The following is a 15,704-nucleotide window of genomic DNA, read 5'->3' on the forward strand; positions in this document are numbered from 1 at the left end:
CAAGCCCAGCTGGCTGGATGCTTCTGGCAGTTTCCTCATCAAACCAGCATGCCAATGACACTGCTTAGACACAGCCTGCTCTGGTTTCATGTCTCCTGACTGGCAACACTTCTATGCTCCAGGCTTTCTCTCCTAAATGTGCTTATGCTGCTGCACAGGGCTTTGATGCAGTGGAAAGCACCTACATCTCAGCTCTGCCTTTTGATGGTGTTTATGTTCTTATCCACAGCTCACCTCACTCCTGAAGCTCAGATGCACTCCAAAATGATATTTATAGAATCAAGAATCATTTCAGTTGGAAAGTGCCTTTAAGATCATCCAGTCCAGCCCTTAGCTAACTCTGCTATGGCTGATGCTAAACCATGGCCCTCAGCAGCACATCTCTGCCTCTTTGAAACATCTCCAGAGATGAGGATTTGAGAACCCTTTTGGGGAAGGCCTTTCCTGTAATATCCAAACTGAACCTCCCCTCACACAATTTCAGGCCATTTTTTCTCCTGCTATTGCTTGTTCCTAGGGAGAAGAGACTAACCCCCATCTCACTCCAGCCTCCTTTCAGGGAATTGTAGAGAGCAATGAGGTCTCCCCTCAGCTTCCTCCAGACTAAACAGCCCCAGCTCCCTCAGCTGCTCCTCACCAGCCCTGTTCTCCAGACCCTTCACCAACTTTGTTGCCCTTCTCTGGACACTCTCCAGCCCCTCAATGTCTTTCTTGCAGTAAGGGTCCCAAAACTGAACCCAGTATTCGAGGTGTGGCAGTTTCCAGCGACTCTGCCCCAAGGCTGTAGCAATGCATGGGGTTAGTGTGACCCAAGTGCAGGACCCAGCACTTGGCCTTGTTAAACCTCACCCCCTTAACCTCATCCCATTAATCCAGCTTGTCCTGATCCCTTTGCAGAGCCTTCCTACCCTCAACCGGATCAGCACCCACCCAGTTTAGTGTCACCTGCAAACTCACTGAGGGTGCCTGCAATTCTCTTTTATCATTGATAAAGATATTAAAGAGAACTGGCCCAGCACTGAGCTCTGGAGGAGATTAAGCACCTTACAAGTCACAAAGAGCCAGAGGGAAGACTGCAAGCTTGATATAACTCCTTCCTACACAGGCACCAGAGCATGGTCCTTCACAGAATGGTTTGGGTTGGAAGGGACCTCCAAAAATCATCTAGCCCAACCCCCCTGCAGTGAGCAGGAACATCCTCCACTAGATCAGGTTGCTCAGATATGGTTGCTCCCATTAGAACTCTGTTCCATTCAGCTCTCAGCCCAGGCTGTGCCCTGGAAGGGAGGGAGGGAGCCACAGTTGTGCTGCCCACAGGAATGCAAAACAAACAGGCAAAGAAGAAAACAAAACACAAACAGAAATACCAAAGCAGCAACCTGTAACTGGCACTGGGCATGGAAATTTCCAGCCCAAATAAATCAATGATGGTGAGGAAATGAAGAACAATCCTATGGAGAAATGCAGCAAGAAATTTTACCAGGAAACTGGATGGGAATAGTCCCTTCTTGTGGTCTCTAACACCGTTCACGGCTACACAACCAGCTGCCACTGTGGCATTAGCTGCAACCTACATGTGCCTGCATCATTTAAAAGCACCCCACCCCCCTTCTCTCTCTTTTCTCCTGCTTTTTAAACAGTAACTGAGAAATAGCCCTAAGGTTTTACCAGGTTGCCCCTGTACCATCCACCCATTCCCTGCCAATCTCTGGTGACTTAAACACAACACAGCCGTTTACTTCTCACTGTACTTGTCAGTCCCCAGAGAACCCCACTGCCTTTCTGCAATAGACATGCAAACATCACAGCCTCCATCCACAGTGAAAAACCTGGAGGCCCAGCTCATTTCTTGGTCAGATCAACTTTGGGTCACTTCAGCTGACTTATAAAACCAAAAGAGATGGTTTGCATGCTTGCAAGTCACCTTTCCAAGTCATGGCTAGGGAAGAGGGTTTATTCAGAGTCCCCATCCCTGCTTCCCCACAGGCACACAGACTCCTGCCCTTTACCATGGGCCAAGCAGCTACAGAATGGAGATTTCCTCTGTGAGGTGTCAGGGCAGTCAGTCAAGGCAGGGGCAGTTTCTCTCCATGCTCAAGACTGAGCATCACCACAATGTGTGCCCTCAGCATTAAGCAGGTGACCCCAACAGCTCAGCTGCTCTGCTCCATGCTGTCACACTGTGCACTCAGAGCAGTTGGCATCCAGCAGTCTCTTCTCAGAAGGGTTGTCTGAAGTGAAACAGGACTCAGAATAAATATGTTCAGTAGCAAAACGTCAGTTCACTAAGTGTGTGGTTCTTAGGTCCAGTCTGCTCGAGGGGAAGACCTTTTGTACAAGGCAGGTTGCAGGTAGGCTCAGCCCTGAGAGTTCAGGGTGTGCAGAAAGTTGGTACAAAGAAGCCTTCCTCACCCTTGTATGGGCCTGGTTGTCCCCTCCTCTACAGCATTGCTTCAGGAATATAGAGTCATCATCATCCACTGTAAAACAATGGGGAACAAGGGGTGAGCTCATTCATCCCTGTAGGGGCTCTGCAATACTCACAACTGAATTGGACTAGGAAGACCTGGAGATATTGTGTCTCCAGAAGGAGCTGAAGCTGTAATAAAGCAGAAGGACCTGGGGGTGCTGGTTGACAGCTGGCTGAACAGGAGCCAGCAGTGTGCTCAGGTGACCAAGAAGGCCACCAGCATCCTGGCCTGGATCAAGAATAGTGTGGCCAGCAGGACCAGGGAAGTGATTGTCTCCCTGTACTCAGCACTGATGAAGCCACACCTACAGTACTGGGTTCATTTTTGGGCCCCTCACTCAAAGGACATTGAGGGGCTGGAGAGGGTCCAGAGAAGTGCAACACAGCTGGTGAAGGGTCTGGAGAACAGGGCTGGTGAGGAGAAGCTGAGGGAGCTGGGGTTGTTTAGTGTGGAGAAGAGAAGGCTGAGGGGAGACCTCATTGCTCTCTACAATTCCCTGAAAGGAGGCTGGAGTGAGGTGGGAGATGGTCTCTTCTTCTTAGTATCAGTTGACAGAACAAGAGGAAATGGCCTGAAATTGTGCCAGGGGAGGTTTAGGTTGGAGATTAGGAAAAACGTCTTCGCTGCAAGAGTGGTCAGGGATTGGAACAGGCTGCCCAGGGAGGTGGTGGAGTCACCATCCCTGGAGGTGTTCCAGAAACCTGTGGAGATGGCACTTGGGGACATGCTTTAATGGCTGTGGTGGTGTTGGGTTGATGGTTGGACTCAGTGATCTTAGAGGTCTTTTCCAACCAAACCAATTCTGTGATTCTGTGGTTTAGAAGCCTGATGCTCCTTGCCATTTCTAACCTATCCTTTAAGCAACCAGGTCAAGACCCCTCTGTAATGCTACAATTGTTGAATTGTTGGAGCATGTCCAGAGAAGGGCAATGAGGCTGGTGAGAGGCCTTGAGCACAAGCCCTGTGAGGAGAGGCTGAGGGAGCTGGGGGTGTTTAGCCTGGAGAAGAGGAGGCTCAGGGGAGACCTCATTGCTGTCTACAACTACCTGAAGGGAGGTTGTAGCCAGGAGGGGTTTGGTCTCTTCTCCCAGGCAACCAGCACCAGAACAAGAGGACACAGTCTCAAGCTGCGCCAGGGGAGGTTTAAGGCTGGAGGTGAGGAGAAAGTTCTTCACAGAGAGAGTGGTTGGCCATTGGAATGTGCTGCCCAGGGAGGTGGTGGAGTCACCATCCCTGGAGGTGTTCAAGAGGGGATTGGACGTGGCACTTGGTGCCATGGTTTAGATAGGCATGAAGTGTAGGGTGACAGGTTGGACTCGATGATCTTTGAGGTCTCTTCCAACCTTCTTGATTCTATGATTCTATAACAAAACCTGCAATGAAGGAGCCTGAACCTAAGAGGCAGGCACTGGGCTTTACCTCAGACTCCCGCAGGTAAATCCCTTTGCCATCTTGCGTTAAGTTGCGAAAGGCCTCTGCGGAAGAACAGACACAAGGAGCATTAACTGAGAGCCAAGAGATCAGCACCAGCCAAGGCACACTGCCTCAGAAAACAAACAGAGGGAGGTTCTCCTCCCCCTCTACTCTGCCCTCCTGAGGCCACACCTGGAATACTGCATCCAGTTCTGGGCTCCCCAGTTCAAGACTGATCTGCTGGAGAGAGTCCAGCAGAGAGCTACCACAATGATGAAGGGACTGGAGCACTGCCCTGTGAGGAGAGGCTGAGAGCCCTGGGGCTGGTTAGTCTGGAGGAGAGAAGACTGAGAGGGGATTTAAGAAATGTTTATAAATATCTGAGGGCTGGGGGTCAAGAGGGAGGGGACAGGCTCTGCTCACTTGCACCCTGGGATAGGACAAGGGGCAGTGGATAGAAACTACAGCACAGGAAGTTCCACCTCAACATGAGGAGGAACTTCTTCATTGTGAGGGTCACAGAGCACTGGAACAGGCTGCCCAGAGAGGTTGTGGAGTCTCCTTCTCTGGAGACTTTCCAGCCCCATCTGGACATGTTCCTGTGTGGCCTGCACTACATTCTATGGTCCTGCTCTGGCAGTGGGATTGGATTCAAAGATCTCCAGAGGTCCCTTCCAACCCCTAACATCCTGTGATTCTGTGATCCAGGGCTTGGAGGCTGTTCACAAGGGCATGTGAGCTTCTCTGTCTTCTTTCTGGATAGGTCCCTGAAAGCTGGAACAGAGAGAGCAGCTGAATCAAGCCAGGCGTGGGACTGCCTGTTCACCCAGCTGTGAAACCGGAAATGCAGGCAGCCCCAACCTCACCTACTACTGTTCTGAGACATCTCAGCATGAGCTTACAGACCAAGTATCAGCTGTCTCACCATCACAGGTGAAGTCCCACCAAAGGTATACTACAAAGCTCTCTTCCCCTTGGAAAATGAGCAGCCTCCATCTGTAATTTGCCTGCCTGCCTCCTGCAGAAGGCTGCTGGCAAAACTACAGGGAGCCACAGCACTCAGGCACAGCCTTGATGTCTGTAGAAAGTGAATGGTGAAAAGGTAGAGAGAGCAAGCTTGACTTTCTGTCTGTCATTGAATCATTGAATGGCAGGGGTTGGAAGGGACCTCCAGGCATCAAGTCTAACCCCTCTGCCAAGGCAGGTCCCACATGAATGTATCCAGATAGGTCTTGAAAGCCTCCAGAGAAGGAGACTCCACAACCTTTCTGGGCAGCCTGGTCCTGTGCTCCAGCACCCTCACAGCAAAGAATGTTTTCCTCATGTTCTGCTGGAACTTCCTGTCCCTTGCTTCAAACTGATCACTGTTGGTCTACTGAGAACCCAAATCCTTCTAATTTTGTCCTTGCCACTGCCAGCTGAGCTGCATCAAAAGGAGCAGGGCTTATCTGGGCAGCCCAGCCTTGCCTGCCTAGCCATGGACCACCAGCCTCACCTCCCATGATCTCCACTCGAAGCATGAAGCACACAAAGCTCTCGAAGCTGATCTTTAAGTCAGGGTCACCGTATCTGATGGCCATCAAATTGCAGACTTCATTGCTGAGTGAAATGCCTTCAAAATAAAAAGGAAAAATAAAAAAAGGGAAACCAGAATGAGATGGCAACTCCCAGCTGTAAACAGCTGGATGTGCACATCTACAGGTGTGCACACAGCTGTGAGCATGCAGAACGGAGTGGGCTTCAGCCCTTCTCCAACAGCTTGGCTTCCAAACCTCCCCCCTAAGACAATCAGATATTACCAAGCCCAAAACAGACCACTATGGGGAGATACCTTGTCCAAACTGACAAGGGTTCAGATGGGCTCCCCTAGACTCACAATCCAGTCAGAGATGGCAGAAAATACAAATGGGCATCCTTTGTTCATGGGGTTTGAGGGTAATGGCAGGAGCTGTGTTTGAGAGCTATAGTAACAGAATCTTAGAATGGTCTGATTCGGAAGGGGCCTCTGAAGGTCATCTATTCCAATCCCCTTTTCAGTCAGCAGGAGCATCCTCAACTAGATCAGGTTGCCCAGAGCCCTGTAGAGCCTCACCTTGAATATCTCCAGGGATGGGGCCCCAACCATGTCCCTGGGCAACCTGTTGCAGTGTTCCACCACCTTCATGGTGCAGAACTTGCTCCTAACATCCAATCCAAATCTGCTCTTCTCTAGTTTTGAAGCCATTGCCCCTCATCCTATCACTGCAGGCCTTTGTAAACAGTCTCTCTCCATCCTTCCTGTAGGCCCCCTTCAGGTACTGGAAGGCTGCTAGTTCATGGGAGGGTAGGAAAGGACATGAAATAGGAAATCCAGGGGAAGCTCATACAGAAAGCATCTGTCCCGATGTCAGGAAGGAAGAATAAAAGTATTTTCTATTTATGGCCTGAGGTTGGACCAGATGATCCTTGGGGTCCCTTCCAACTTGGCATTTTGTGTGATTTCAGTTTGATTTAGCAGAGGCCTGCCTGGGTTTCTCACTGTGCTCTCCATGACTCAGATAAACTGGGTGAAGCACACACCAGACAGAGGAGTGACAGTCTAGCTGTTAATGTACAAAAGAAGTTACAAGACTGAGCAGCACACCCTGCTCAAAGCCCAGTAACAGCAACAGAGCTTGGTCCAGTATATGGGACCCTAAGTGCTGTCTGAAGCTTGATCTAGAGGTGGAAGACGTTCCATTAGTGAGGTGAGGCAGCAGTATTGCCTCTGTGCAAGTCCAACACGTCCAGGCTCAGTCCCTGAGCTGTTGTCTTCAGCAGAAGCAGCCATTCGATATGAGCATAATCTGGCCTCCTGCATATCCCCACACATCTTTTAAAATTAACTTAGCAACAAGCAGGAAGGGATTTAAGAACTGGCTCTAAACCAGACAGACACTTCTGCTTCACACAACTATCAGTGTGAGACCACACGAGGGCAAAGGTCAAGCAGCCCATACTACAGCAAAAGAATTTTCAGATGTGTTTACTCAGACAAAAAGGAAAGCAGAGATGGCAAAGACCATGCAGCCTATGATGTCTTCCACTCCTCCTGGGCTCTACCTTCAACTCATAGAATGGTTTGGGCTGGGAGGGACCTTAAAGATCACCCAGTTCCAAGCCCCTGCCACGGGCAGGGACATCTTCCACTAGACCAGATTGCTCAAGGTCTCACCCAACCCGGCCTTGAACACCTCCAGGGAGGAAGAAATCCACAGCTTCCCTGGGAAGTCTGTTCCAGTGTCTCACTACCCTCACTGGAAAGAATTTCTTCCTAATCTCCAGTCTAAAACTCCCCTCTTCCAGCTTCAATCCATTCTACCTCATCCTATCACTACAAGCCCATATCAAAAGTCCCTCCCCAGCTTTCTCGTAGGCCCGCTTGAGGTACTGGAAGTCTGTTACTAAGTGTCCCTGGAGCCTTCTCTTCTCCAGGCTGAACAGCCCCAACTCCTTCAGCCTATAGGGGAGGCTTCTCCAGCCATCTGATCATCTTTGTGGCCTCTTCTGGACCCTTTCCAACAGATCCATGTCCTCCTTAAACTGGGGGCACCAGAACTGGACACAGTACTCCAGATTACAGTATACACTACTCTCATGAGAACAGAATAGAGAGGGAGAATCACTTCCTGTGATCCTGCTGATCACACTGCTTCTGACAGAGACCCATTTTTTAAGATGTTATCCAGCCCTAGGCTTTTTCTATCCTTTATGAGGAAGAGGATGCCAAGATGTGCCATGGGCTCACCTGTCTCCTGTACAGCTGCATGCAGTTCCATAAGGTCAAGCTTTCCTGATCTACTGGTGTCTTTTTTTTGGAAGACTTCCTGGGGAGTGGAGAGAAAAAAAATAAACAAAAGAGCCTTCTCAAAAAAAAAAAAGAACAGATGACTCCAAAGGCATTGTGAGCAGTGAGACATTGCAAGGGGGCAGAGAAATCAGTGTTATACCAAATAAAAAAGCAGCCTCTTCCATAGGACTCTGAATTCCTGGATACTTAGTGTGCCAGTTGCGTTCAGCTATGACGGAGAATTAAGGTCAGACCATCTCAGTTAAATGCTGGAGAGCACCCAGTACATAGAAAAACCCAAACAGACCAAAAAATCATAGCCATTCTGACATTCACACAGTTGTAAGATGAGGGTAATGACTTCTTAGCCCACAAGCCTCTCTCTAGGCTTGATCCTCCTCCCACCAAGCCAGGGGAAACCTGGCTGCTGATTCCAAAGGCAGCAGGAATCAACCTTTTCCCAAACCAATTCCATTCTGTCACAGCTGAACTGTTATTATGGAGGGTGAGAAGTTCAAGAAGCAGGGCCATACCCTGGTGGTAAAGAAATCACAGTAACACCCAGCTTGCAGTAAGAAATACTGCTCCAGTGAAGTATTGTACAAGTCAGGAGTATCACTCATGCCAAGGATACATCCAGAAGTGCCAAGATACCCTGGCAGGCATCCAGGCTGAAACTCAGATGAAAACTCTGGAAATCTGGAGAGAGAAAAAACAAACAAATAAAGAAATAAATGAACAAAAACCCCAACAAACAAACAAGCCCAACACCAAAATAATCCAAAGCCAACAAACAAAAAACCCCACCCAGCAAACAGCCAAAAATCCAAACAAAACAGAAAGCCCAAAACCCCAAACAAAACTAAACAAGCCCAAACAACAAGACCCCAAACAAAAAACTCCAGACAAAGCCTCAAACAAAAAACCCCAAAAACCAAAAAAACCCCAAACAAAACCCCAAACAAACCCATCCAAACAAACAAAAAAAGCACTAAAATCCCAAACACTAAAACCCCAAACAAGTTCCCCAAACAAAAACAACTCTCACAGAACTCCCACAACCAAAATTCCCACAAACAAAAAAATCCACAGACCCAGAAACCAAAAACCCCAAAGCCCAAACAGTATAAAAAACCCCACTAAAAGGAAAACAAAAGACCCAACCCACCAAAAAACCTCACACCACCACCACCAAGTAAAAATCAATCCAAACAAACAAAAACCCCACAAATCACCCACCTAAAAAACAATACAACAAAAACCCAACCAAACCAAAAAATCCTCCCAAATAGCAACAATAACCAACCAAGCATCCCAACCCAGAAGATATTTTTGAGGAGTCTCAGAACAATGGGCTCTCACAGGTGTCTCAGCAGGTTGAGGGAGGTGATTTTCCCCCTTTACACTGTTCTTGTGATACCCCAGCTGGAGTACTGTGTCCAGTTCTGGAGCCCCCAGCACAAGAAGGACATGGAACTGCTGGAGGGGGTCCAGAGGAGGGCCACGAGGATGATCAGAGGGCTGGAGCTCCTCTCCTATAAGAGCAGACTGAGTGAGTTGGGGCTGTTCAGTTTGGAGAAGAGAAGGCTCCAAGCGGACCTTATTGTGGCCTTCCAGTATCTGAAGGGGGCTACAAGAAAGCTGGGGAGGGACTTTTGAGAGTGTTGGGTAGTGATAAGACTAGGGGGAATAGAGCAAAACTAGAAATTAGTAGATTCAGATTGGATGTTAGGAAGAAGTTCTTGCCCATGAGGGTAGTGAGACACTGGGACAGGTCACCCAGGGAGGTGGTAGATGCCTCATCCCTGGAAGCCTTTAAGGCCAGGCTGGATGTGGCTCTGATCTAGTGTGAGATGTCCCTGCCTGTGGCAGGAGGGTTGGAACTAGATGATCCTTGAATTCCCTTCCACCTCTGACAATTCTGTGAAAATTGTTTCTGACTTGAGAGGGCTCAGGCCCCCAAAGCCATTCTGAAACTTTACACCCACTCAAGATGATCTATCATTTATGATGATAAAAATATGAGGCAACGGGATGGATTCTACCAGTCTTAGAAAATCCAATATGAGCTCCCTGCAGGCATGTAATAGGGAATGAAATATGGTGCAGTATCTCCAGCTATTAGAGAAAATGGAAGGAAAAGGACATCCCAAAGATGTAATCCCAAGCAGGATTTACTGCATGACCTTGAGCAAAGTCACTTGACCCAAAGAGCTTTGGGGAGCTGCGCTACAGATTAATTGATCTTGTGCTAAGCATCTCTCTTCCTCTTTCAGAGACACCCTGCCAGCTCTGTTAATATAATTAAAAGCAGAGGCATCACTGAAAACATGATGCTGCATCAAAGCTTAGCAGCCCTGGTTCGTGCATAAATTACAGGAAGAGTAACAGCAATAGACTCTAATCTCACTGCAGATCATGGTTATGGATTGTCTGTGGACTTCCACTGAGCAAGGCACAGCACCATAACTCATCAATCCCTTCCCTGCAGAAAGCTAAGTGGTTTAATGCTGGTAGCAGCCCTGTTACAGTAAACAGGAATCAAGTACTGGAACGTTTTGTCTTCAGACTGATCACTTATGTAAAACAAACACTCTCTGTTCAACAGAATCTCCTGACAGGTTTGACTGCCTGGTGGGTCACACTGCAAAGACAATAGCCCATCCTTGTCCACCTTTCACAGAACCACAGAATACATCTGGTTGGAAGAGACCTTGAAGGTCATCCAGTACAACCCTCAACCCAGCACTGAAGGGTTAACACTAAACCACATCCCTAAGCTCCAGGCCCACACAATGCTTAAACATCTCCAGGCATGGTGACTCCACCACTGCCCTGGGCAGACCATTCCAGCGTTTGAGAACCCTCTCTGGGAAGAAATATTTCCTAGCATCCAGCCTGAAACCATTTCCTCTGGTCCTGTTTCTTGCCACCAAGGAGCAGAGGCTGCCCCCTCTGCACTCCAGCCTCCCTTCAGGTAGCTGTAGAGAGCAATGAGGTCTCCCTCAGCCTCCTCTTCTCCACACTGAACACCCCCAGCTCCCTCAGACTCTTCTCATAGGCCATGTGCTCCAGACCCTTCACCAGCCTAACTGGCTCCAGCCCCTCCATGTCCTTTTTGTAGTGAGGGAAAAGAGAGCAACCTCAAATTCAGCTTAAGTGCAAACAGCACCACATCAGTCTTTTGTTTGTTGTCTTTGTTGCCTACGATGGCTGAGCAGCCTCTTCTCACAGAAACATTCAGGTTGGAAAAGACCCTCAGGATCACCAAGTCCAACTGTGCTGCACACCTGTTGGTACCAGTGGAGAAACTGGGAAGGCAAACTGAATTCACCACGATTATATCTGCAACTTCACTGTTGGTGCTGAGAGAAAACAGCCACCCCAAAGCCTTACTGCTGCCCAGGTAGCATTATTTAGAACTCGAGACCAAATCATTCACACATTCACAGGTTGCATTGGGTTGGAGGGGACCCTCAAAGGTCATCTTGTCCTACACCCCTGCAGTCAGCAGGGACATCTCCAACTAGATCAGGCGGCCCAGAGCCAGTCTGAAATTAAATGTCTGGACAGGGCCTCAACCATATCCTTGGGCAACCTGTTCCAGTATTTGACCACCCTCACTGTGCAGAACCTCCTCCTGATCTAAACCTAAATCTGCCCTGTTCTAGTTCCAAACCACTGCCCCTTGTCCTATCACTGCAAGCCCTTCTGAACAGTCCCTCCCCAGCCTTCCTGTAGGCCCTCTTTGGATATTGAAATGTAGCTCTAAGGTCTACCTATTCAGCCTCTTCTCCAGGCTGAGCAGCCCCAATTCTTTCAGCCTGTCTTCATAGCAGAGGTGCTCCAGCCCTCTATCATCTTTGTGGCCCTCCTCTGGACCCACTCCAGCAGGTCCATGTCTCTCATGTGTTGGGGGCCCCAGAGCTGGACACAGTACTGCAGGTGAGGTGTCCCAGAGGCAGAATCCCCTCTCTCCATCTGCTGGCCACACTTCTTTTGATTCAACACAGGATGCAATGAGCTTGTGGAATGCTCTGGGCTGCAACTGGCAGAGTGGATGTCAGAATTCTCACAAGAGAGAGAACCTCAAGGCTCACTTGGTTCTCAGAAGCATAAGTTACACAGGCTCCCTGTACCTCCATCCTGTCTCTCAAGTACAAACAGAGGAGCAGCTCTATGCATTCAGAGAGGGTTAAATAGGAACAGGAGGCAAGAATCTAAGATAAAGACAAGGTCCTTTTCCTTCACAGAATTGCCCACAGAACAGACCAGGACAACTTCCTACACTTTCTACTGGTTATGAAATGGGGCTGAAGTGAGATATAGTTTCACAATCAAGGCTAAGGTCAAGCTGGATTTGGAGGTCAAATTCAGAGTCTCCATCCATACACAGTATCTATACTTGCTCTTTCCTCTCATTCTTTCACCTGTTGAAATGCAAGCTGAATTAGATTTGCTTGTAAAATTTCTGCCATGCTGAGTCAGAGCCCTGCAAATCCTCTCTGGAAATCTAAGATGGCATCAGAGGAGTCACTTGGGTCAGATTCAAGCCAGTTTCTCATCCCAGAATTCAAGAAACAGATAGGGGAGCTGAGATTTTTCTCTAAGAGGGTTTGTTTTACAGAAACATTATTTCTCAGCACTTACTTCTCCAAGATATATTATTCAGGATCCTCTGGAGCTGAACAGAATTTATTTCAGGATTCTGTGATATGGAAGAGAATTTTTATTATTTTTCTTTTTTTTTTTATGTATCAAATCACTTTTTTCCCTCTTTTGTTTTCCTGGCATGTCCCATCTTCGTTCTCTGCTTTTCTGGCCCCACTCCAGCCAGTGTAAAAATCAATAGGAAAGACTCCCTTTGAATATGTCAAGATTCTCAGCTTGCAGGAACTGCAGTCTGCTCTGGGCTAGGTTCTAAGGACTTAACACAGAGCTCAGGGTGGTAGTGCAGATTTACACTGAGTGAGAATCCAGACTGTTAACCTTTCAGCCCTGGTGCCTTCTGCTCCATCAAGCACACTGCCAAGAGATCTGCTTCAAATACTTCAAATATTTCCCTTTTTATCATTTACAAACAAACAAACAGACAAATTTCAGAATACTTCCTCTCCAGGCTTTTCAAAGCAGAGAGTTCCCCTCCTCCTTATTATAGCTGAAGTTCACAGGTGGGTTTTTTCTTTTTGTTATAGAAACTGTGACATTTCTTTGGAGGTTTGTTTGCTTGCTTGTTTTTTAAATGCCACTCTTCAAAACTAAAAACCTGCTTTCAGACCATCCAGGCATGCCAGGGTTCTGATTTAAGGAACAGCAGCACTGCTCACCTGTGTGCAAAGGTGAGGACCTCCTGACAGCAAAGGACAAGGACCTCACAACGTGGGGCAATTTGTAGCACATCTGAAAGCCACAGCATTCTCAAAAGCAAAATCGTAAACAAGTGCCAAAAAAAGGAACATGGCTTGTTTTTTTAGTGACAGCTTCTGCCCAAGTATTGCTATCAAAAGGGCAAATGTGGTTTTGTCAGAGGCTGTTTGCCAAATACAAGGTTTGCTACCAAATAACAGCAGCCTCCTGTTGTGAGGGGTGGAACACTTAGATCCATAGAATGGTTTGGGTTGGAAAGGACATTAAAGATCAACCAGTTCCAACCCCCACTGCCATGGGCAAGGACATCTCCCACTGGATCAGGTTGCTTAAGGCCTCATCCAGCCTGGCCATGAGCACCTCCAGGGAGGGGGCATCCACAACCTCCCTGGGCAACCTGTTCCAGTGTCTCACCACCCTCACTAGAAAGAGTTTCTTCCTAATCTCCAGTCTAAATCTGCCCTCCTCAAGCTTCAGTCCATTCCTTCTCATCTTATCACTACCAGCCCTTGTAAAAAGTCCCTCCCCAGCTTTCTTGTAGCCCTCTTCAGGTACTAGAAGGCTGCTCTAAGGTCTTCCTGGAGCCTTCTCTTCTTCCAGCTGAACAGCCCCAGCTTCCCCAGCCCGTTCCCCCATAGGGGAGGTGCTCCAGCCCTCTCATCATTTTTGTGGCCCTCCTCTGGACCCACTTCAGCAGTTCCATGTCCTTCATACGTTGGGGGCACCAGAACTGGATGCAGTACTCCAGATAGGGTCTCAGGAGAGCAGAGCAGAATGGGAAAATCCCCTCACATCACCTTGTAGAGAGCAGAGCACATGTCCCAGTGGTGAGGAGCACACAACCTTGTGGCCCAGACAGGGCTGAGCACACAGAGGCACAGGCAGAGAGCCCAGTTTTCACTTGCATCCCTCTCCATAGTCAGTGGGATCCCTGAAGGTCAACTCCATCTCAAATCAAGCCAGAGAGGTCATTAAAAACAATCTTTCACAAGGATCATATTTTGCTGGGAAAACTAGAAGGTGAAAAGGGAGGTGATGGTACACCTGATACCTACTTCCCCTCTCAAAGCCAGCTTGCTGCCTTCATCAAACAGTGCTGAAGGATGTACAAGAAAAGTGTCACTATTTCCTGAAAGGGCAGGATGGATCCACACTGCCCACCAATTTGTCCCCAACTGGGGAATTGTTAATTCCCCAGGAATTAACAATTTCAAGAGAGCACATGAGCCTGGTCAGCTTCTGCAGTCTCCTGCTTCCCTGGCACCCACACCTGTTGGAAAAGGGATCTTAGAGGGTACAACCCTGCCTAGTCCTTTGGTATTTGTTTATGGACCTGCTGCACATCACTTGGCTAACACCTTTGGAGCCTCTTGGCACTGTCACATCCACAAAGCCCTGTGGCATTAAGTTGGGGCTGCTCAGTCTGGAGAAGGCTCCAAGGAGACCTTATTGTGGCCTTTCAGGATCTGAAGGGGGCTAAAATAAAGCTGGGGAGAGACTTTTTAGGGTGTCAGGTAGTGATAGAACTAAGGGAAATGCAACAAAACTAGAAGCATGTGGATTCAGATTGAATGTTAGGAAGAAGTTGTGCACCATGAGGGTGGTGAGACACTGGAACAGGTTGCTCTAGGGAGGTGATAGAAGCCTCATCCCTGGAGGTTTTTAAGGGCAGGCTGGATGTGGCAACTAGACCTAGTGTGAGATGTCCCTACCCATGGCAGGAGGGTTGGAACTGGATGATCCTTGAGGTCCCTTCCAACTCTAACAATTCTATGATTCAGTTCCAGCCATTCACACCCTGCTGTGCAGAGAAGGATTCCTGTTTCAATGCTAAGCTGTTTCTAAGCTTCACAGTCACATCTGCTGTGTGGAACCAGCACTGTACACAGAGCTCAACCTCCTGTAGCCCCTTCTCTGTTCCCCACCCTTCCCTTGAATATGCTTTTATTTCTACAGAGCTCCACCACAGATCTGGAGCAGTCTGCTCTGGCAGCTCACACACTTACCTGTTCAAAATACTTTGTGAAGAAGTCCTCCCAAATCTTGCCTTCATACCTATCAACAATTTCCTGTAAGATATTAAGAAAAAAGAAAGAAGACGTTAACTCAAGAGACAAAAATAGTCATCATCCAAGAGAGAGCTACTAAAGCTGCTTTCCCAGAGCTGCACTCCGTCCTTTCATGTTCTCCCCACCACTGCAATCACTGCTACATCACTCATGCAACCCACTGCTGACACAGTTCCAAATACTCTGATAGCACTCAGTGGGGAGAAACATTGCCCCACCCACACCCCCCAAGCTCTACAACAACAAAGGATGAGCTCACTCCATGCCAAGAAGAGAGAGAAAGGAGCTCTGTCCTCCTTCATACAGGAAGATAGAGGAGATGAAAGAAGGAATGGCCCTGTTGATGCCAGGGAAATAGATTATGCCATAAACTCCCTGGCACAAGTTGCAGGTGTGTATGCACTGTCACTGAGCTCAGTTATTCTGAAAATAACCTCCAGACCTCTTGCATGGGAACAGTACTGGTCCCAGAGCAGCCTTCCAGTACCTAAAAAGGGCCTGCAAGAAGGCTGGGGAGGGACTTTTTACAAGGGCTTCCAGTGATAAGACAAGAGGGAATGGATTGAAGCTTGAGGA

General features: G+C 48.3%; 1 protein-coding gene across 1 annotated transcript in view; it reads right to left on the reverse strand.

Annotated features, from left to right (window-relative positions):
• Nucleotides 1–2,453: 2,453 nt before the first annotated feature.
• LOC128980647 (calpain-14-like) overlaps nucleotides 2,454–15,704 on the reverse strand; it is a 35,500-nt gene continuing 22,249 nt past the window's right edge. The window contains exons 13-20 of the mRNA XM_054399107.1: nucleotides 15,066–15,128; nucleotides 12,343–12,400; nucleotides 8,327–8,391; nucleotides 7,853–7,921; nucleotides 7,651–7,729; nucleotides 5,380–5,496; nucleotides 3,891–3,946; nucleotides 2,454–2,480 (exon numbers count right to left, since the gene is read on the reverse strand). Of these exons, the coding sequence (XP_054255082.1) occupies nucleotides 2,454–2,480; nucleotides 3,891–3,946; nucleotides 5,380–5,496; nucleotides 7,651–7,729; nucleotides 7,853–7,921; nucleotides 8,327–8,391; nucleotides 12,343–12,400; nucleotides 15,066–15,128 (534 nt within the window). The remainder of the gene's footprint in view (nucleotides 2,481–3,890; nucleotides 3,947–5,379; nucleotides 5,497–7,650; nucleotides 7,730–7,852; nucleotides 7,922–8,326; nucleotides 8,392–12,342; nucleotides 12,401–15,065; nucleotides 15,129–15,704) is intronic.

Source organism: Indicator indicator, chromosome 2, assembly GCF_027791375.1.
Source record: "Indicator indicator isolate 239-I01 chromosome 2, UM_Iind_1.1, whole genome shotgun sequence".
Taxonomy (NCBI): Eukaryota; Metazoa; Chordata; class Aves; order Piciformes; family Indicatoridae; genus Indicator; species Indicator indicator.